This window comes from Amblyomma maculatum, chromosome 7 (genome assembly GCF_055883805.1).
Source record: "Amblyomma maculatum isolate TAMU_Amacu chromosome 7, ASM5588380v1, whole genome shotgun sequence".
In the NCBI taxonomy this organism is placed as follows: Eukaryota; Metazoa; Arthropoda; class Arachnida; order Ixodida; family Ixodidae; genus Amblyomma; species Amblyomma maculatum.
The window spans coordinates 128,973,760-128,995,818 of record NC_139350.1 but is presented as its reverse complement, the minus strand read 5'-3'; the positions used below and the strand labels follow the sequence as shown (position 1 = coordinate 128,995,818).

Genomic DNA, 22,059 nt, shown 5'->3' with positions numbered 1-22,059 from the left:
CCGTTTCAGCTTCCCCGTGCAATATGCGGAGTTCCAACTGGAACAGCTTTCGACCCGGTCGCTGTGCCTCCCTCCCCCCTCCATTTCAGGCGTAGCTCTGCCTTCACGTGTCTTTTGCTCGCCTCGTTAGGGTCCTGTACTCGTGATCGGAGCTCCTGCTTTCTCTGGTTTCACCCGCTTCCGAAATGGTGCTACTTTGCCGCTGCAGTCGTGTGATTCGGTGATCCTATAGTTTCCCGAATTTACCGGACGGTTGTAAGCCGAGTCTCACTCAATCGCTACACCGAGCTGCCTTGAGTCGCGCATGCATATGCAGTACTGTCTGTGCACCTGTCGTGGCCCTGTTCTGCTGTACGCTCGTCGTGACTGCCCTGGAGTTTCGTCATCAGCAGTACCGTTTGTTTGTCACTTCAAATCACTTGCCCCCGATTAAAAGTGGCATCCCGTCGTTCAGCCGCGTTGTTTTTCGTCTTGCCGCTTTTCTCCGCGAGTGTAAGCGTACCGGTGCCCCGCGTTCCATAACTTAATTTCATGGTTTAATCCGTATTTTTACCCGCGGCACCTAGTTTTCGGTTCCGTCACTTTGTAGTCCGCTTCTAAATTTTCCCGACTCCTTTCTCTTTTGTGTGTGCACGTGTCATTACGTTCGTTAACTATTTTTCTCTATATAAGTTATCTCTTTACGCCGTTCCCGCTTCCTAATGGCATGCGCGTATCTCTGAACCCTCGCCCCCATTTCTGCTCTAGTTTCCTCGTCTCTGGTGTGCCGCGCTCGTCCGATAAAAATTTTACACCTGCATAGAAACTTGCTCGCAATAAAAGACAAAACTTTCAAAGAGTATTAACGGTGATTAGTGGTCGGGGCAGCGATCGAAATTTCTCTAGCTGCCGCGAAGCGCCCAGATGCTGATGGCCTAGAAGCGCAGCTTCACGACTCGCGCGTCACTAATGCGTAGTCCGTTATCATCCGGCCTTAATCCCCTTCTGGCGTTTTCATCCCTCTTTCTCCCCTCCTTCATTTCCTCGTCGGCCGCCCTTTTCCCTTCGATGCGAAACTGGACCACCAACTTCCTTCGCCGGCCTCATATAGGGCGCGGGAGTCCCAAAGTGAAAGCGCTGTATACCTATCCGGGAACCCCACCTTACTTTTCGCGCCGCCTAACGTTGGTTCGCGCTTAATTTTGAGACAACAGTTTTCTCATGCCCGGCAGCGCCGTTTTGTTTTGCCATAATGTTGAATCATTTCGCAGTTTCCAACGCCATACAGTATATAACTGCATTTCTCTTTTCACGGACCTCACTTCTCGTAAGAGTTGCCGAGAACATTATTTGCCACTGAGCCGCTCCGATTACATCAGTTCAGTTTTAGATGTATGTACTATACATCTCACACCCATCGATGGCATCCTTATACGAAATGACTGTGCTGGAGGCAACGTGAGTGTGGAACGTTTTCTCCTTTGGGAACTTTTTGGCGGATGAATTATGATGAAAATGGAGGAGCGGCGGAATTCGTCGTACGTATATCATTTTGGTTATCCAGCAAACATCGTCCTGCCGTGGTGGCGCAGTGGTTAGGGCGCTCGACTACTGCGCCCAAGGGTGCAGGATCGTGTTCCGGCCTCGGCGGCCGCTTTTCGATGGAGGCGAAAAGCAAGGCGTCCGTGTGCTGTGCGATGTCAGTGCACGTTAATGAATCCCAGGTGGTCGAAATTTCTGGAGTCCTCCACTACGGCGTCTCTCATAGCCTGAATCGCTTTGGGACGTTAAACATCACAAACCAAACCAACCAACTTTCAGGTGTTCCTCCCGCGAGCGTTGTGGCGAGAGCTCGACATGGAGCTCTGCTTGCGTGCCTTTTTGTACGTCAACGAGATGGAGACAACAGAAGGCCTCTTTCCATTGCTTTCACACTGCCAGAAGCCCAAATAGAGGGCTGCTTTTGGTGCAGGAGCTTCTTCAAGTGGATTGGCAAGCGAGTCACAGCGCCGGTGTTCCTGTGTTCTCGGCATTTTCGAGCTTTTTGTGCAAGTCGAGGACTCTGTGCCGTTATAGCTGTGTTGTCTTTTGAACGACTAGGGGGATAATCGTGGCTGGTCGTTGTAATTGCGACCGCGGTGTAACCGCAACGCTCGCAAATCTGTATACCCCGTTCTACAACCCAGGATGAAGTTAAAGCTCCACGGTTTTATACTTTCGCATCGGTGCTTCTATATTCTAAGCACCCGTGTTCCCCGGTTCACAAAATAGCACCTCAAAGTGGCGCGCGAGAAGGAAAAAAAAAAGTCGTGTGAGGCAGGTTGTGCTAACTCATGGGCTACACCCGATCGCTAAATTCCACTTGACCCGTTTCACGAGCCTCGGAGGGCGCGCTCGACTCGTTGGTATAATATCGAGCGGCGTAGCGTGCATATATGTGAATGTGAGCACGCTTGTCTCGAATCGCTCGAATAGTCGTCTGCATGACAGACGAAGCGAAAGTTTACAGCGACATTGTGACCGCTTACGCTGAAGCGAAGTAAACACAGGGAACGATCGCATTGCGAGTTATAAGTTCCGCAGCACACTACTCCAGCGTTCTGAACACATTTGCTCACGAATGCACTGTTTGCAGCTGAAGTTTGCGGCAAACTAGTATGCAGAAAATAACTTTAGCCTCATCGCTGAAGAGAACAGCCTGAAGTATCTGCAGGTGAAAATGACATCTGTTATCCATACGCCGATAACAATACTAAGCTACTATAGGGCGCGAGGCAATGCCAGAATAAAATATTTTCCGAGAACGCGAATCTCCGTAACGTTTGCTGCCGATAATACATGCAAGGACGTTGCTTGCTCAATCGTCCTGCGCGTAAATGTACTGGGGCTCAGCTTGCTGAATTGAAATCCAAGCACACGACGGTCGAAACAGAAACCATCGCTAAACATTTTAGCTTTCAGCGTCGTGCAGTGGTTTTGCAAAGCCCTGCTTGCATTTAACAATGCAGCATTAAACATGAGACGCGCTCGCGTATTTATGACTTTCCCGGTGCGCAGGAACGATTCAGCGCTTGCAATCTGCACGTCATGACGTCTTGGAGGCGGGAGACGATCATGTGCATGGTTGCGCTTGTAGGCCAAACGTTTGCAGACACTGGCCGACGACCTTCGTTTCGTCATCGTTTTTTTTTTTTGCACACACCATTACCCAGGGAGAAATATGGGAGAGGCCTTCGCCACGTATAGTGATGCTGATGATGATGACCAGGCTAGTTGGTGCACAGTTGGGGGATCTTTAGCGCATGAAGACAGGGGACATTCTGGCATAGCCATCTGTCGCAGCGTGCACCTCACAAACAGGCTACATGCCGCAAATGCCAGTATACGTCGCATTTGCGCTGATTTTTAGATGCCTCTTGGTTTCAGCAGGGCAGAAGAAAGATCATTCGAGCGGGAGACACGAATAAGTTTCGTGTTTTAGAACCGTCGCTGGTGTTAGACATTGTTGTTATAATTAAGCAACGCTACTAGCCACGAAACTTTTGCTTGATTAGTCAATGTTGTTTGTCATAACAGAACCGGAATGCCACGCTGGCGACGGTGTAAAAAAAAAAAAATACAACGCTTCTTCATAGCTCCAGCCCGGTTTATCTAAGGCTAATTCCTTTTTGTGCCCTGCAAAAAGAAATAAATTCAGAGAGCACTGCAGAATCTGCAGTGGAGAAGTGCGAAAGCCTGAGCATTGCTGCTGCATACGGTACATCGCGCCCCCCTTGTCGAACACAACCAGCGCTTCGCTGAACGCGTCAAAGTTCAATTGGTTTACAGGAAAGGAAAGGCGCGGTATCTGTCACTCCCGGAATCTTGCTGACATCTCGTGGACAAATCTCGCCGACGCGAAATTTTCACCATGAGCCTACAAAGGCTTTCGCCCTAATAATTAGATCACATGAAGGGAAAGTCGCATTATCTGTCGCACTTGTTTCTGTGGACACCTGAAGTCGTTTCGGGGTACCATCGAGTCGACACGCCGGCGACCGGATTTAAGCGTAGTGAAGATTTGGCTTTGAAACGGAATCACCGTGGGAATTAGCGCAAATGCGAGGTTGTGAAGTCCTGGCTGCGACAGATTTTTGCGGACACCATTCGTAGGTAAAATATATTGCGTACTGAAAGGAAATGTTAATACATGACATGTTGTTGGGCGCGCAATATCAAATTGGAAAAGTCACAACAGCAGTATTTTTGTATACGAAGGTATACTTACCCGAACCATTCGCTCCATTGTCACTGCCATCGCGGGATGCGCAGAACAGTCTTGCCGTGAGGCTGAAATTCAAATGCACTTTCGACGATTTTACGAGCGGCGAGTCGCGAAAACTTAAAAAAAAAAAAAGTGAAAGTGCAAGCGCTGCGTATACGTCGCCTCGTTTAGCAGTCCAAAGCCGTCGTTTTTCTGCCCCACCTATAGATGGCGCCACAGTGCAATGAAAATTGCGGTGTTCAATTTACCCACAGAGTTCCGGTCACGGTGGTTCCGGTCTGTATTCGTATCGCCACTCATATAAGCAGACGTCCATCACCTTTCTTAAAAAAAAAAAAAAAAAAAAAGCCGCAACAAGAAATAAAATCTCAATAATCAACCGGGGTTTAACCGATTAAGCTGTGCGAAGGACTGTTTGGCATGGTTTCGCTTGGCGGTTTAGCATTGAAAAATTCACACAGCGATGCCAATGCACGCATAGAGTCCCTGGAGGGGTGTAAATTAGTCGGTAGCCCTGCACTACGGTACCTCTTTCGTTCACTCCCACCTTCCTCCTTTCTCATACGGCGCGCGGCTGGTGTGTTTGCCGAGAAGTGGAGCAGATACTGCGCCTTTCCTTTCCTATACGTCAGTTTGCAATTGATGGAAGCTTTGCAAGGCTGCCCGTGCGTGCGATGCCAGTGCGCGTTAAAGAATCCCATGGGGTCGAAATTTCCGGAGCACTCCACTACGGAGTGTCTCATGAGTTGTTTGGGACGTTGCAGTATACCTTATAAGCTGAACTAACTAAACTAAATGCATTTAGCTGATTTGTTTTGGGGGAAAACAAAAGCACAGTATCTGCCTCATGCCTCGGGGGACGCCTAGACGAAGTGGACATACAAGATTTAAGACGATTTTGCTATGCTCTGAACCTCCGGATTACTGATTTCGCACTAAAATCTCACGAAGTACACATACGCATTGACAGTCGCGAAACATAGAACGCATCAAGCGTAAGTTGAAGTAAAAGGCATTTGCTTCATGCGAAACAGCGATATATGACGCTCTCAAATGCATCCAAGTTTTCTGTCAATATCCAAGTTTTTCTTTCACTTGGACACAAGGGCGCACCAAGACAGTCTAATCGAATTGCTTTGTCGCTTTTACAGTGCTTTCTTTCAATAATGGCAACCTACTTCTCTCAGTAAGCATCTGCGGGTGCTGCACCGCTCCAGCGCACGGGGTGCCGCTTACTTATAGTGACGCGACTGATCAGGAGACATGTAGAGCATGACAGACGGGTCCGTTTAGTGTACCCAGCCTTGTAGGTACGCGCTTTGTGACTAATGTTGTGCTCATATATCTTCAAAATAGGCTAGACGTGGTAGCTGCTGAAAACAAACGCAGTCAACGTCTGCGGTTCGTGCGGCGTGCGTGTGTGCCACTGCTGCTTCATATTAAACGTTTCGCACGTTGTTGTGATAATGCATCGTAGGCCTACTTCAACCGGGACCACCTTTGTTATTTAATGGATCCCTCGCTGTGCTAATGTTTCGTGAAGTACGTCGAGACAAGCGCCTGATGGGGATATTTAACGGTGAGCGCTCTGCCACAATTTCCATGCTAAGTCGTTCGCAGTCCCGTCTAAAAAACTGGCCGACACAGTTCGAAGGTTCTCGCCTCGAACTTCACGCGTGTAACGTCGTAGGTTTGCTGCAGACAATTTTCTTTTTTTTTTTTGCATTAAAAATACCCGTGATTCGTTTCGGAACAGGCCAATGGGCATCGGCCTAACCCGAAAAGCATTCCATGTAATTGAGTGGTTAGTCGGTATATGTTCAGGACCCACTTTGATTGTTATTTTATTTTTATTCGCTTTAGCGCACTCTGTTTCTTAGTCTAGTGATAAGAAACTCGTCAAAAAAAAGGTCTGCATTGTAGAAGAACGGCTGATTGGGCGAGTTGGTGAACCATGATGGACATTAATATAGGTGCGCAACAAAGACGAGACAAAGAGGAGAAGTGGACTACAACGGCGCTGGTCTGGATTAACTTCCTTGCCCCGTTCCTTTTTTTCCACCTTTCCGTGCCCTCATCTGCTCCCATCCCCACAAAATGCTGCTTGTCACATCGAGAGCGCGCGCGTCTCCCGTCATTGTTTTTCCAGTATTACTGGCCCGAGCGCTGTAGATGGTTGCGACGGCCATTGGCGAGCCGTCACCGTTGCTCAGTATGCGGCCGCCGTGCAGCCGAAGGCGTCACGACCGAGAGCGGGAGGAAGGCGCCGGGCGCAATGAATACCGAGCGGGAAAACTCATTGTTTTGTTCATTGTCTCGGGGAGCACGTCGCGGCTGCGCGCTCGACAGCTTGACTTCGATCCCTTTGTTTCGCATTAGGGATTATATAAACGGCCACCGATTTCAAATTTGGCGGAAAGGGTGAATCGTTACGAGGAGCTACGCGGCGCTGCCGCCGGCTATAGCGCGGAGCTTTCGTCCAATATGGCCTTTCTGAATCGCATTTCTTGCTCCAAGCGAGAGCTGCCGAATGTCTCCGCCGCTGGGGAGAGTTGTTTCGCTTCGCTCATCCCTTTGCAAGACTTGTGGTGACTGTCCGTTGTGATACTTTTCATATTACCTTGTGGTTTGTAACAAAATACGCAGAAGCGAAGAAAGCGGGGAAGTAAATGACAAAAAAAAAAAAGTAAGGGCGAACGAAACGAAGGGATGAGGCAAGCGTGTGAAGAAATGCCGGGCTCCGAGTGCATTGCGTTCTACGAGGCGGATACGCTGCGTCGCCTGAGCAGTGTGCGCGCGCGCTGTCTCGACGATGCGGGACTAAATTGATTGGCGTTAGAAACAGATAAGAAACTGTACTTTGCGGCTGAAGAAAAGGAAAGAAAAAAAAAAAAGCCTGCTTCTGGTATTTCAGACATTTATGGCACGCGTGCGCGCCGGAATCTCTGGGCTGCGGTCCCTCGCAGCGGTGCCGGTCTTGCCTTTTCTGTAGTGGAAAGCGAGGAACGCGGGTGAAACAATGCCTGCGGACGAGAAAGTTGAGGGGCGCTTCGGCTGATAGGCGTTCCCAAATTACGACTATAGTATACATGCCAAAACGTTTCATTGTTTTCACGGGCAGCGCGGAACGCCGTTAACAAAAGCAAAAAGTATGTTTACACATGTGCGCTTGGCTCACTTGTTATCTTTTTTTTTCCCCTTCTGATGGACCATTTCTTGTCCTCGCTGCTGTGCCGTCCCGACGATAAGCCGTCCTCCATCCATCTTCCGCTTTCCATTAGCCTGGATGGCAGGGAATTGAAATCACCGCGGCGGGTGTTTTGTTCGAAGCGGGCCCAGGGTTTGATTCTTGCCAGCTTAGGTAAACGCTGCGCTTGGCTGGTTCCGGTGAGAGGAAAGAGCGCTGGCTGTAGCCAAGGCGTTAATGTCGCCGGCTCTGCAGCGCTGTGGTAATAATTTATTCGGGTAATTTATACACGAGCATCCGCACAAACCAGTTTCGCTTAAGCCACCAGAGTGGCTTGTCGCGTGAAACCCGACTGTCAGCAGCAAGATTAAGCTCAAACTTGGACCGCATATAAAGAAAAAAAGTTAAAATTCTTCGATGCAAACGGTAAAGTGCAAGGCCCACCGCAAATTATAAACTACAGGGAAATCTTCCGGTGAAAGCACGAACCCGGAATTAGTCCATGCATACATATTTTGAGTTTTTTACGAATTTGACCTAACGACGTACACAGGAACTAATTTTCGACGAAAAATAAAAATAGGGTTGGATATATCGGCAACATAATACGATCGTGTGTGTTTACCGAATTAAGGAGTTTGGAGGATAGAAAAATTTGTTTTGTGTCGTGAAGTTTCTGTCGGCAATTTAATTTACCCAGTGTGAGTAAATAGATGAGCCGCTTTTTTAAATTTATTTTTTTGGCTGGGCGAACTGCTGCCGTTTTTAAGTCAGCAGGAAAACTGCCGCTTTTAATATTGTAGCTTAAGACATCCGATAAGACCTCCTTCATAATACCGGTTTTTCAATAAAGGTAATGTGTCCAAAATTCGCCTAATCCTGGGGATTTTCGCCTACTCAAGCTCCCCCGCAGATAAATGGTGGAGTGGAACGTGGAGACTCGGTTATCGAATCGATCGTATAGTGCTGTATAGGTGCAACGCAAGTACAAGACGTGTCCTAATGCCTTCGCAAGCTGCGGATGTTAGCATTAACAGTAAACGACGAATAGTGACAGCAAATAGTAATAATAAGAAAATTAATAATGCCGCTAACGAAAGTTTCATTCACTTTGAAGCCATCGGTTGTTAATGGTCATCACCCAAGTAGCACACATTACGTGGCCCACCTGGGGCCCATATGGGCAAGTTGGGCTTGGGTAACCACAATAACACCCATGAGGGCCCCCTTTAGGGATCAAGCGGGCAAGCCCAAATTGGGCTTGCCCCTGCTTTTTCCATCTGGGCATCGTATAGGCGCGGAAAGGGCTAACTGATTACATATTCCCATATCTGGCCCTCAAGGGTCCCGCTTGGGAAATTTTAGGGCCGATGCAAACAAAATTTGGGCTCTGTGTAGGAAAAGCCTGGGCTAATCTAAATGGGGCTGCCCACTCAAAAGCCGAATAGGTCCGGCATGGGCCGCGGCGGGGCTAAATACGGGTATGCCCGCAGATTGCCTACATGCGACCCTTGAGGGGTACTTGAGGGAAGGTCAGGCGAAAATGTGGAAGTCATGCAGAAAATTCCTGGGCTGCCCACCAAAAACCTATATAATTTCCGCATGGCCGTTAGCGGGGCAGGCAAGTGCTCCTTCCCACTTCTGCCCGCATCGGTCTCTTGCGGGGCAATTTAGGGCAGATGCGATGCAAATGTGGGCCTAAAGCAAATAGATGACGGGCTGGTCCGATTGGGGCTGCCCACGCAAAAACCGAATAGGTCCCGCATGGTTTGCGGCCGAGCTGAAAAGCAAGTACACACCCACGCTGCCCACACGGGTATTTCTTGGGGTACTTGCGGGAAAATGCAACATATATTCGTAGTCCATGCGGTAAAAATAAGGTCAGCCCAATCGGGGCGGCCCATGAAAGGCCGCAGTGGGCCCCATATTGGCCGTAGGCGGGCATGCCGCTCTGAAACGTCTCCACCCTATCTTTAAGGCACCATTTTATTAATGTAAATCATGTTATACCGGCCACTAATTGCCTCTTCTGGAGGTTTCACATAACTGTCCTAACCATATCTATGCAATGAATAAAGACTATCTATCTTTACTCTACAAACTACGTTAATTATGAAGTATCGACAGAATATATGCAACAGTAACTGTTCCGCTTTACGAGTATGTACTGAACGACCTCCAAATGTTTCCTACGGCATTACTGTTCTGCACGCAGCACCGAAATAAATATTCAGACCAACAAGTTAGGGTGATGTGGGCCAGCCCACATTATTGTAGTGTTGGGAATAAATTTCTCTCATGTTACTGAGTGTCGGATACAAGCAAAAAAAAATAGTGCTTAATGTTTCACACTAAATTATTGGAACTTAGGCTGCCCTGAAAATGCCAGATTCAACCCATGAGGGCAGCACGTGGGTCAGCCCGAAACGGACTGGAGTTCGCAAATCCCGCGCCTGTACAATTCAGGTATTGGAGGGATTAATCGACTTAAAAATTAAAACCTTGATCAATGGGATGTCACTGCCTGCACAAACGTGGGACCTATTAATGGTTCTCGTGCTCTGCCCACATTCGTCAACCTGGGCTGAGCCGGGCAGCCCTATTTGGGCTGCCCACACGGATACAGTTTGGGACCGATCGCGGCGAAATTGGGCAGCCCATGCGGGGCCCCTCTGGGTACGTGTTGCAAATCCCGCATGGGGCCCGTATGGGCTGCCCTCACGGGCCCAACGCGGGCCCCCACGTCATAGCCCACTTTGTGCTGGCGAATGCTCTCTAGGCCACCGCTTCCTTCTGATACACTTATCCGCCTCGAATTCGGGAGGTACCACCAGGTTCGATCCCTGGTTCCACCGGGTACCCACAGGATTTCAATGGGTACAAGATTTCCCCCGGCCTGGTGCTCGGCTCTTCTAATGAAGGGGGGGGGGGATGATGTTGGGCCAAACTCGATCTTCCCCCAATAGAGAACCTATCTGCCGGGAAGGGAAATCCGCCATGAGCGACAAAATGCGTTGTAGTCCTTTTCCTCAAGGTGGGATCGAAGACCCACTTTCCAAGCAGTGCACCCCATATAAGCGGAGCACCAGACCAGAGGAAAGCTTGTGCCCATTATATCACCGCTTGGTACCCGTATGGATCGAACCCCGCACCTCCAGCACGTGAGGCAGATGCTGTGGCCTGGTGGTATGCGTCGATTCGGGACGATAACTAGCCTGAGTTACTTAGGGACGTCGGCTGCATAAATCAAACCAGTCTAAACCAAGCCTAACCAAACCGCTGTACGTGGACACTTGTGATCAGGCTGGCCCACTAAAGCGGTGAAACAAAAAAAAAAATCTCACTACATGTCAATAACCTGTGGCATTATGGTTGTGCTTGTTTCTTGAATAAGCATCTGAATTTGTAACGCATATTCAGGGTGAAAGGAACGACAGCTGAGGACCTTTTTCCGCTCATTATTACGAACCGTTCGTTATAAGCAGGACTCGTTAGTTCTAATAGCTTTGGGCAAGTTGGTGGTTTTTTTCGCGTTTACTATAGCGAGGCTGCTTCGTAGTGATTTATTCGTAGCGATAGTGCATCATGCTTTGTGAACTGGAATTTTTCTGTGTGAGCAGTGGCCCGGCTGTAATACGATCTGCACACGCTCCTGTCGAGGTGGAAATTTCGGAGGCGTGCATGAGGGCTCCCGTGTTTCGCTGTCGGCCAGATGGGAACTCCGTATATTCCCCCCCCCCCCTCTTGCTTTCACGGTAACACCGCACGCGATGCAGGCCGTGGAGAAAGACAAAAATGAATAGAATCGGGGGCCTGTGTCGAATACGGCCTTTAATTTGAGTCTGCAGGGAAAAGGCGTTCCCCGCGTTCCTCGGGAGTAACTTGGCGTGAAAACAGCGTTTTCATTATCGGTTCCCCTGAACCATCTGGCTCACCCGCAGGTGCGCGAATTAGTACAAAAAGAAAAAAAAAAACACTACGAGAGCAGGGAAGGAAAAGCGAAAATTGAAGACGTTAGCAAGAGAGGCTCACTTTCTTCGACTGCCCACCTAAACTAAACGGCGCGCGCGAACGAATCGATGAGCCGTGTGACTTGGCCCTTTTGCGGATATTTTCCTTGGCTGCCTTGTCTCATTTCCCGGCGACCTGCCTTCGCTATACTGTTTTCGAGGGACTCTACCTGCGTAGCGCCGGAGGGCATCGCGCGGCTTGCTCTCCGTCTCGCATCGATCCTCGCCCACTTGGTCTTCCTTCCTGGAGGGCTTGCCTCTTTCCGGCTGTAAACGCCGCTGTCTTCGGCGCGAGACGCAGCGGCCGGCTGCCGAGAGCACAATTGTCAGCCCCTCATTGCCGTGTTCCTCTCATTGTCTTCATCGCCTCTCTTACCCCGCTGCTTGGCGCCGTCGTTTCGAGTGCTCGCTGACCAGGCGCTTGTGGTTTTCGCCCTGTGCGCCGCCTTTCACTGTGCATTGCCGAAGATGCGGAGCCGTCGCCATTTGGCGTCTCCTTCAGGCTTGGCCTTGCATGAATAATACCTCCGCTCCCTGTAGTAGTAGTCGCAGTACCTTCCACGCCGATGTCATTAATCAGATAATTGATCGACGATTTACGTTTCGCGTATTAATGACACAAACTGTTGTGGTTCGTGCGCAGTCGTAAATAATTCTGCGCGGTAGGCCACAGCATAGCCAACCGTTGGACGCTTTCGCTGACGGCTGCCCTTCATTAACGGGCTTCGAAATTTCGGCGCGCTGAGGTGGCAGGGGGCTGATCAGACACCTTTCGGCATTGCAGCCCTGACCGCCGGCTGTCGGAAGCTGGAGTGTGACGCCAGCATTTCGTGTGCCGCAGACACCAAGGCGCGAATGAAAGCTTCAGATAGATTGGCGGTTCTGTTTGGGTGGGCAGCTTGAACACTGAGACGAAGGGTTGCGTAGACAATAAAACGTTCGCTTTCAACTTTGATGAAGATGGTCGCGTGAAAACGGGCGGAGCGTAGGCAGTGTTGAAGGGACACTGTGCGCATGAGAGAAAACTGTGAAACGGGAGCCACGATCGGGAAGCGTTGATTGCGCAGAACCCGAAGAAACAATAAATAAAAGAGTGAATCTGCTATCATATACATTTTCGCTAATAAAATATGAGTCTTCCCTGATTGATTGATTGATTGATTGATTGGACACCAGTGTCCATGAGAGAACCGCTAACGGAAGCAGAGCGCGACTGTCCCGTTCAGCAGAAAACCCGGCGTAGTAGTCGGCGTTGTTGTGCCGAGTGAACCCGGATTGGTCAGGAGTCTTGTGCGGTAACAAGGGATTGAATGTTAATGAAAACTTCGGATAGATTGTGAATATGTATGCCCCGCCGCGGTGGTGCAGTGGTGAGGACGCTCGATACTTGTGCTCAAGGATGCGGAATCGAATCCCGGCCGCGGCGGCCGCTTTTTGATGGAGGCGGAGAGCTAGGCGCCCGTGCTCTGTGCGATGTTAGTGGACGTTAATGAACCCCAGGTGGTCGAAACTTCCGGGACCCTCCACTACGGCATCTCTCTCATAGTCTGAGTCGCTTTGGGACGTTAAAACCTCATAAATGAAACCAAGTTGTGAATATAAGATTGCAGCATGCCTCAAACGTCATTACGGTAAGTTAGAATGCGAAGTAAAGTATTTGTGCTCAAAATAAATTTGAAGTAATTAGATGGAAATCGGACTTATGACCGCTGGGTTACTAGTCAGACACGCTGCCCCTATATATACCACCCAGGCACGTTTGTTCAAAATGAGACCCTGTGCGTGCGCGCGCGCGCGCGTGTGTGTGTGTGTGTGTGTGTGTGTGCGTGTGTGCGTGTGTGCGTGCGTGCGTGCGTGCGTGCGTGTGTGTGTGTGTGTGTGTGTGTGTGTGTGTGTGTGTGTGTGTGTGTGTGTGTGTGTGTGTGTGTGTGTGTTCTGGTGAATAAAAATATAGCGACAAAAACAAGAAAAGTGTCTGTGTCTGTCAAGTGGTATTTGCAGCTATGTTTTGTAGCATAAAGCTACACTACGCGGGTCAGAGCAGAGTTTCGCATGAATGTGCGTTGCCCGTTGTGCGCATGCGCGATAGTCGCGTGACGTCACGAGAGGCGCAGGTGCATCGCCTCCGCGCTCCTCGCCGCCGCGCTGCCCCTGTCTCTGTTACCTCGCCACCCGGACCCTTCTCATCGCATTATTTCCCTCTTTCCCCCACTCGGCGCAACGGCGGTGATTCTCCTCTACCACGAGGAGAGAGTTGAACGCGCCGAGTCCCCCCTTTCTGCATCATCACCAAGAACGACATCCCCGCCGCCGGCGTGTAGGGTGCCTCGATGCGCGCGCGCTCTCCGACGCGTGACCACGACAGTTGCGCGGCGCGCTACTGCGCATGCTTTACGCTACGTATATCCAAGCATAGCAGAGCTAAGCCACTGCCAATTTTTGTAACTGAAGCGTATCCCTAACTGATGCGCACTTATCGCACCTTTTGAGATCTTTAGATAGCCGTTCATGGAAATCTGGATGTTGCCCAGAATAATTGTTGAATCATGCGTATAAGTACAGCAGGCGCGAATATGCCGGCATGCACCTGTGACCTGAGCACAGTGTTGGTTGCGCGATGCCAATGTTCGTGACACACGCAGTTTCATTGAGGCTTTGACGACCCCAGGTGGGGTACACGAGAAGGACGTCCAGTCTTCGGTTTCCAGTCTAGCGGCTGACGCCGGGTGGTGCTAGGATCGCTTTTAGCGGCGAGTGCGTTATGCTTATTCCCGACAGCTGCGGCTTTGCGGCGTTCGCCTCGCCGATTGTGATGGATTTCGACATCGCTAGCAGCTAGGACTCGAGCGTTTCCGGCGATTCTGCAGTGATGTGAGAATTAATTTCGGCAGAGGGCTTTTGAGCTCGAGGTTTTCCATATTTGCCGGGGCGTCTTTCCACCTTTCGAGACGCAAGAGAGATCGGTTTGTCGCAGGCCGTCAGCTGTTTCTAGTGGCGTGTCCATTGCCGCCTGTAAGCCCCATGAGAAGCTGGACGGTAGAAAGGAGAAGTATTTAAACAATCCAGAACGCCATTCTGCACGGATGAATAAATCTCAAAGCAGAATGCACAATTGATTTCACCGTATTCAGTCTTTCCGCGTACGTTAGAAGGGAGCAAAATAATAATAATAATAATAATAATAATAATAATAATAATAATAATAATAATAATAATAATAATAATAATAATAATAATAATAAACTTTACTAGACAGTTTTAACCAGCATTACATCATTGGCCTGCCAAAGCCGCAGTGGGCTGGAAGGGAGGGCCGACAGACAGCGGTAACAAACTATAATATCTGAAAACCGCAGTATACGTTGAAATAAGTAGGAACGCGCAAGAAGAGAACTGACAGTAATGAAGAGATAAAAAAAGAGATAACAAGCCACGTAAAGCTAAAATGAAATTTGAAGTCGCTTTACAAAAGGCAGCTTTACATCTGTTAATGTTTGCTTTTATTTGCGGCACTTGAGTGATTCTGGCAGCCGGAGTGCCGCCAGTCTTGCCTTGAGACGTTGCGGCTTGAGGAGGCGCCCTGTCGTCGCCGAAAAAAGTACACGGAGTCAGAATTTTTCCCTGCTCAAGTTTCGCCCTGCGGTAAGCGGCGTTAATCAGCCTACCTCTGGCCACTAAGTGCTCCAACTCGCGCGGAAAATTTCATCGTGGCCCGCGCCGCCGTCTTTTTTACGTAATCCAAGTGGGGCAATCGCGTGTTTCGCCACGCGTGTGCTGCGCCAAGGAACCGCTTGGCGGCCGAAAAATATTCATTCGCCTCAAGCGCCCTTCGCGAAAGCTGTCATCGTGAAATTACGCCGCGCCGTTCCGCAAACTCGGCGGCCGCGCGCGTGGCAATGCCCCATTTGCGCTGGGATGCGCGCCGGGCTTGTGTTTCGTCTTTGAGCTCGCTTTTTCCTTTGCTCATCTCTGCTTTCTGCCGGCCGCCGCGTAGTCAGGAACAGTGCGGGGAGTGAGAAAAAAAAAATGCGCGGGAAAGGAAAAGAGAAACGGGGCTCTTGTACGTGCGCGCATTCTGACCAGAACACCCTGTCTTTTCCCAACAATGGCGGGCGCTACGTGTTCAGTAAAAAATAAAATAACTAAATATGGAAAAGAGTGGCCTGTCTGCGGAGTGGCGGTCTGCAACCGCTGCGACTGCGACACCGGGCGCCTGCAGCTATCTCTCTGTGCCTACACCGTGTGAACTGCTTGGTGGGGTGTCAGTCGCTTTGTCTACCTGCTTACGCCTGGCGGCCTGGCTTTCGGCTGTTTTCACGGCTAGTGAGGCATTTCACTCTCTCGGTATGTGCCCTGCGTGGCATATTGTTTTTTTTTTTTTCTTGGAGTCTGGTAGTCCTTTCTTTTCTTCGGTGCGTTTTCTTTATTGTTCTTTTGTTTTGCCGCGCGTCGGTGAGAGCGCTCACTCATTTTTATTGGCTCGCTTTTTCGACATCTCATCCAGCGAGGCGCTATCGATAGTTGATAGCCTAGTTTTTCACCTTCAGTCCTGGCGGGATCGGCTGCCGCTGTTGGAAAATACTACGCGTTATTGTTATTTTTGTTCAGTTCAGTCGTTCAGTCGTGTCCGACTCTTCGTGACCCTATTGACCATGTCACGCCACGCTTTCCGGTCTCTCACTATCTTCCTAACATCACATAACTTCATCTGCAGTGCCTCGAGGATGCCATCTAACCACCGCGTTCGCTGCCTACCCCTTCTCCGGCGACCCTCAACCTTTCCCAACATCAAATCTTTCTCCAGCGACTCCTCTCTTCTCATCAGATGACCAAAGTAGCTGAGCTTTAACTTTAGAATTTGACCCTCCAATGAGCAGTCAGGGTTTATGGTCGACAATATTGACTGATTTGATCTTCTGGCAGTCCAAGGAACTCTTAAGAGTCTTCGCCAGCACCACAATTCAAACGCGTCAATTCTTCGGCGGTCAGCCTTTTTCACAGTCCAACTCTCGCATCCATACATCACAACTGGAAAGACCATAGCACGAGTTATACGGATCTTGGTTGGCAGACTAATGTCTCTGCTCTTTACTAGGCGGTCAAGGCTAACCATTGCTCTCTTTCCCAGAAGCAGGCGTCTCCTAATTTCATGGCTGCAGTCTCCTTCCGAGGTAATCTTGGAGCCCAAGAAGAGAAAATCTGTCACAGCTTCCACTTCTTGTCCCTTGATGCTCCAGGACTTGATAGGGCAAGACGCCATGATCTTTGTCTTTTTAATGTTACGGGCATGTAAAGCTCCGGCACTTAGAAAAAAAGGTGGGGGCTTGGCACTGTCGCTGCCACTTGTTCGTCTTGTTGGAGAATGGAAAGCATGCGAGCTTTTCAAATGCAGCGATTACAACCGTTGTTCTGCACTTTGCACTACACTGCATGCGGTATCTTTTCCGGTTTGTCCGCATTGATCCCACTATAACCGCTATCACGGCTATTGATGAATGCACTAATTGACAGTTGATGAACGAGCGAGTTGATAAATGCAATGAGAGGATAAATGGTAAGCCCAAGTGAGAGGAAAATGGAATTTTGGAATGATGAATAAAATCCCCATTGCTACATTCGCTTCTTTTTGGATGTCTAGTACTTATTTGCTATTTAGTAGCCCCTCCCCCCCCCCCCCCACACACACACACGCACACACTTTTTATCGTGCGTTACGTCGTGTGCGGCTATGGTTGGGGCGTCCAACCGGCGCGGGCAGGACTCTCAAGTTTTCGGCCCCTGCCCTCGTTGGCTTCACGATGGCCGAAGAGCGTACATATTTTATGGCTGTCCCCTTTCACGAATGATAGGCAACATAGATTTTCCGAAAAAAAAAAATTACATTCCTGGAAAAATATATAAAGCTATATATTAAACCCAACAAGAGTCTTGTCCTCGTTCATAGCATCGAAATCCTTGACGGATGCTTTGGGTTCCGGTTAAAAGGTTACAAAAATGACCTGTGCGGTGATTTGCTGCTGGAATTGAGATCGTGCGCAGGATTCGAAAAGACCCAAGTGTCGTTTTCATTGGGAAAATCCGAGTTTCCATCACTGCTCTCAGATTCCTAATCCGCATCGCAGTCTCTGGAAAGGATTTTCCCCGTCATTCAGAGAAAGCAACGCAACAAGGGTTCGCGGGCCAAGAAGTGATGGAAGTTCATCGAACCAAGATCTAGATAGATATAGCAGGAAAATACCTACCAACATTCAACTCCAGCGCATTGTCTGAGCCAGTAGAGCATAAAAAATGATGTACGCACGTGCACACCAAACCCGCATAAATATTTCACATGTCAGAAACACATTCATGGCTCACTTAGCTGCTGCAATCGCCGAACTTGCATTATTAGTGCTTCCAGGGAACATTTCAGGCAACTGTGCAAACTGCAAGGCACCACTCGGCATACTTCAGGTTGTGTCCCTCTTGGAAGAAATATAACGGTAATAATAATAATAATAATAATAATAATAATAATAATAATAATAATAATAATAATAATAATAATAATAATAATAATCAAACCTTCATTGCACAAGGCTGGCGTTTTGGCTAAGTGGGATGTTGGATGTGATAGAGTGCCGGAAGGCAATCACTTGCTAGAACGAAGAGCTCCACCAGAGCTTCTTTCGCGTTCGCTTGGGGCTTTCGGGGTATAGATGGCGGGACTTCTCAAGGTCAGAGCAGTCCCAGAGTGGTCGTACAAAGGGACGAACATCGGTTCTGCAGGACGGCCAAGTCAGGTCAAGAGGCAGTGACTCTGGCCCCTTAGTGATGTGGGCGTAGTTTACGAAGGTTGTTGCCTTCGATTTTGAAATTTATAGGGTCATCGCGTATGGGTGCGACCGGGGAGGTAACGTCCCCTAACGGCACCTGTAGCGATTGCTAATACTTTGCTGTTGTGTCGTAATCGCGCCTCATTGTGGCCTGGTGCTAACCGTGGCTCGTTCTTCTCTCCTCCTAGTTGTGCCTGTGCCCCTTTTCGAATGCGGCCTGGAACCACAAGTGCCGAAATACGGTGAGTGGACGGCTGCTTTTACTCATCTCCCACGGCCTTCTTTTGCGAGCTCACTCTGCGCCAGTGTGGTACCGCTGGCAGTTTTAATCGACCAGCTTGACAATTACAATGCAGTAGCCCTGGCGCGCGCGGACCCTCGCTGCGCTGGTGTAATGTCCAAGGTACAGCTAAAAAAAAAAAAGAAAAAAAAAGCGATTTTCTACGTCGGCGGTCAGCAAAGGAACAGCCTGTGGGTATAACCATTGAAACTGCAATCAATGCTCACATTGGAAGCTACCTGAACGCTGTGACTGTTACGGCGCGAACGCCGTTTTCTGCCGTTTTCTCGACGCGTATTCTCTTTCGAGTTTTCCGAGCAAAAGTGCTCAGTATTCGGGGGTCGCAACAAGACTCCTACGCGGTCCGGTTTCGGTGAAACGTGCGTCGTGACGTCATATCCATTCGTGTATCGCCGGAGCACTCTCTTGCGGGCATCAACCCGACTTTGTTGTCGAAAATACCAGGAGTTAGGCTGTGAGCGTTTTGTTACCGAACGACATGCTTCTGCGCCTGAAGACCATGCTTTTATCTCAGAGAGCCATCAGTTACAGAAACCCACAGTCCCGTTCTGCCATCAGATCTTGTTCTGCCCCTTTCGTAATCGCACCGCTGAGCGGCTTGTCCGGCGTTTCGACCACGTACTGGTGGCAGTGGGACATAAGCGAAAAGTGCGGCTAACGATAAAAGAGCGGCACGATAGAGAGGCATGGCGGAGCCGCTGAGAACACGATCCGTCGTTCTTTTCTGCCTGCTTTGTGTGTGAATACATTTTTTTTTTTTTCATTTGGGCGAAATGGCGTCCTCTTTTGTTTCGCACCCGAGTCCTGCGTGCTTTCCCGTCTGAACTCAGTCTTTGTGTGCGTGTGTGGACTCTCGGCGGTGGTGCCCCATTCCTTTTTTCCGCTAGATAGAAAGGAAACAGCCGGCTTCGTCTTACTTTGTGACGGGACTCCATTACTGCACTTTACTCTAATTGAGTCTCTCCGCATCGCTTCGGCGGTTTTACTTACTTGAGTCTCCATTATATTTATTTTGTATTTTTCGGCGTCTTCGGCGGCGAAAACATTTTGCTATATACCTCATCAATTCTTTCTGTCGCTTAATTGTATTTTTGTTTCTATACTGTAAGTTCTACCGCGAAGTCGAAATTTGAGTCGAATGCTTTTGGAGCAATGTCTGAAAAGACGCGACCTCGGCCCCGCTGCTACGTTGAGCAAAATTACCTTCCCGGCAGCTCAGGGGCGGTCGTCATTTAATCTTTTGCTGACGTAGTTACTCCAGACGCTCTGCCCTCCATCGGAACGGCAACTATGGTTTTTCAGTGCTCTCCCGCTCGTAATGAATGGTTGAAAGGCAGCGCGGGGGCTGCGTCTCGAAAGAGCGAAGATCTCATCGGGGCTGCTCTCCGAACATGCGCCGCAAGAATGAACCGAAAGTCGAGGGCATAGAAAAATCTAGGATTGCTTCGTTGATGCGTAACGAGCTCGCCAATTTGCGGGAGAAAAAAAAAAATATTAATGCGGATATTTAAAAGGTACAGCAAAATGTAGAGCATTAAAACTGCGTTCCAGTGGGCGGAATTGGAGCGAGAGGAATGGGAACCGCTTTGGTACTCCCGGGTCGCCGAAAAAAATTTGGGTAAGCATCTGTGTTTGTGATCAAGCTTGTAAGTGAAATGTCGACTTCCAAGGGCTCGAAACCACTTTCACTTGGTTGGCCCAACTTAAGGCGAATGGAACAAACTCCTTCACCTTTGGCGAACAGCCACGAAGGATCGCACGGAGAGGACGATCGGAAGTCAGAGACTGAGCAGCGCTGGTACGAAACCGCAGGCTTCGTTTTTGAGCTCTGAAAACGAACCACTTTTCATCCCCCCTCCCCTCTTTCTGTATTTTTTTTTCTCAGCTTAATAACAGTAGTGAAGCGTCGTACTAATCATAATGGCGCGCGACAAGAGAAAAAAAGAAAGGAGAATGATTAAGGCGGAAAGAGGATGGTGAGAACGAAAAATAATCTTTTCTTTTATGGTATTTGACCTTGGGAGGAGAGTGAGGGGGAACGTGGAGAGTTAAAAGGGACCAATGCGTTGATAAGTGCAAGACATGTAAGCAGAGGGTGCTTACGACGCTGATATTGAAATGAATAGTAGAAAATGGCTGGTATTTCTTCAGCTGTGCTGGTAATAACTGGGAAGTATCATGTCACGAGGTATAAGTTATGTTGATGCTATATAGTTTCTTCCATTTTTTGGGGTTTTATTTTCACGTTTTAAATTTTAGGGGGTCGCTAAAGAGTGTGCTATGGTTTCTGACCTTAGCGTTGCCGATTTTTTTTTTTCTATGTCTTTTTCCAAGCAAGCCTATTTATCGTGAAAGGGGTTTAAGGACGTTCCTATGCATTCGTGATATCAAGGTACGGACAAGCCACACCGCTTGTTAGTGTGTGTGTGTGTGTGTGTGTGTGTGTGTGTGTGTGTGTGTGTGTGCGGGGGGGGGGGGGTACAGCGTAGAAGGGATCATACGTTATGCAAAATTAATTGCCTGCTCGCTGCACTGTTGTAAGTAAAGATGGGGTTGGCAAACGCTGTCGACGTGAGCGCAGTCATATACCTTTCCGGTATATATTTTTTTTTTTTTTTTTGTAAATGGGGTCGAAGCGAAAACTGCTGCTGAGAACTCAATGAAGCATGCGAATGAAAGTGTTTAAAATTTCAATCCTTGAGGCTTTTGGCGAGCAGGATAAAAAGCATCAAAAGCTTTCGAACAGACGAGTCCGTAGAATGAAATTCCATCCTGCTGTAGCTTCGCACCTGTTATAACTTCTCGTCGTTTCTTTATTTCTTCAATGATACGCACGTTTAGGGAAACTCATTCTGTTGAGGATCTATAGAACAGCTATTTCGACACACTTTCTTGGCCAAAATTCCCAGTGATATTCAATATTTTTGTTTTTCTCGCAAAATGTTTTCAAAGCGTAGCCGTACCACAAAAGACAACGTTCACACTCGCAGGGGCATCTTCAGATTTACCTAATGTGAATTGGCGGTTCTTTCCACGTGTGTCACTCTTCGGCCTTTGTAGACTCACATGTTACGTAAAAACTGTAGAACACTCGATATTCCAGAAATATTGTGGTGTTTGCCTTTTGAGGGGGGGGGGGGGGGGGGGGGGGGGTACACTGCCTTTCAACTTTGATCATTTTATAATTTTTTCGTGGATGGTCGAGTGTTACAAAACCTTGCAAACTTCAATATAGCATGTAAATCACCGCCTTATTATTATTATTTTTTTTTCATATCCGCAAAGGAGGTAAAATTTTCGGTTTCGCTAATTCAGAGAAAAATACTTGATGTATCTCTGCACTTTCGGCGCACAGTTTAACTTTTCAGATTCGCCGTGTTTTATTTTTACGTTTTTTTTTTTTTTTTTTTTTTTTTGATTCACTGTTTCTGGCTCGATGCGTAGCTGTAGAAAAAATGCGCCTCACTGCATCTGCACTTGGCTTGCATTTCTTCCCTTCCACT

The 22,059-nt window shown here is 48.7% G+C and overlaps 1 protein-coding gene across 1 annotated transcript in view; it reads left to right on the top strand.

Moving 5' to 3' along the window:
- The window catches only part of MCU (mitochondrial calcium uniporter), a 269,983-nt gene that overhangs the window by 158,375 nt on the left and 89,549 nt on the right, over positions 1-22,059 (top strand). Inside the window, exon 2 of the mRNA XM_084609461.1 lies at positions 18,444-18,497. Within this exon, the coding sequence (XP_084465587.1) occupies positions 18,444-18,497 (54 nt within the window). The remainder of the gene's footprint in view (positions 1-18,443; positions 18,498-22,059) is intronic.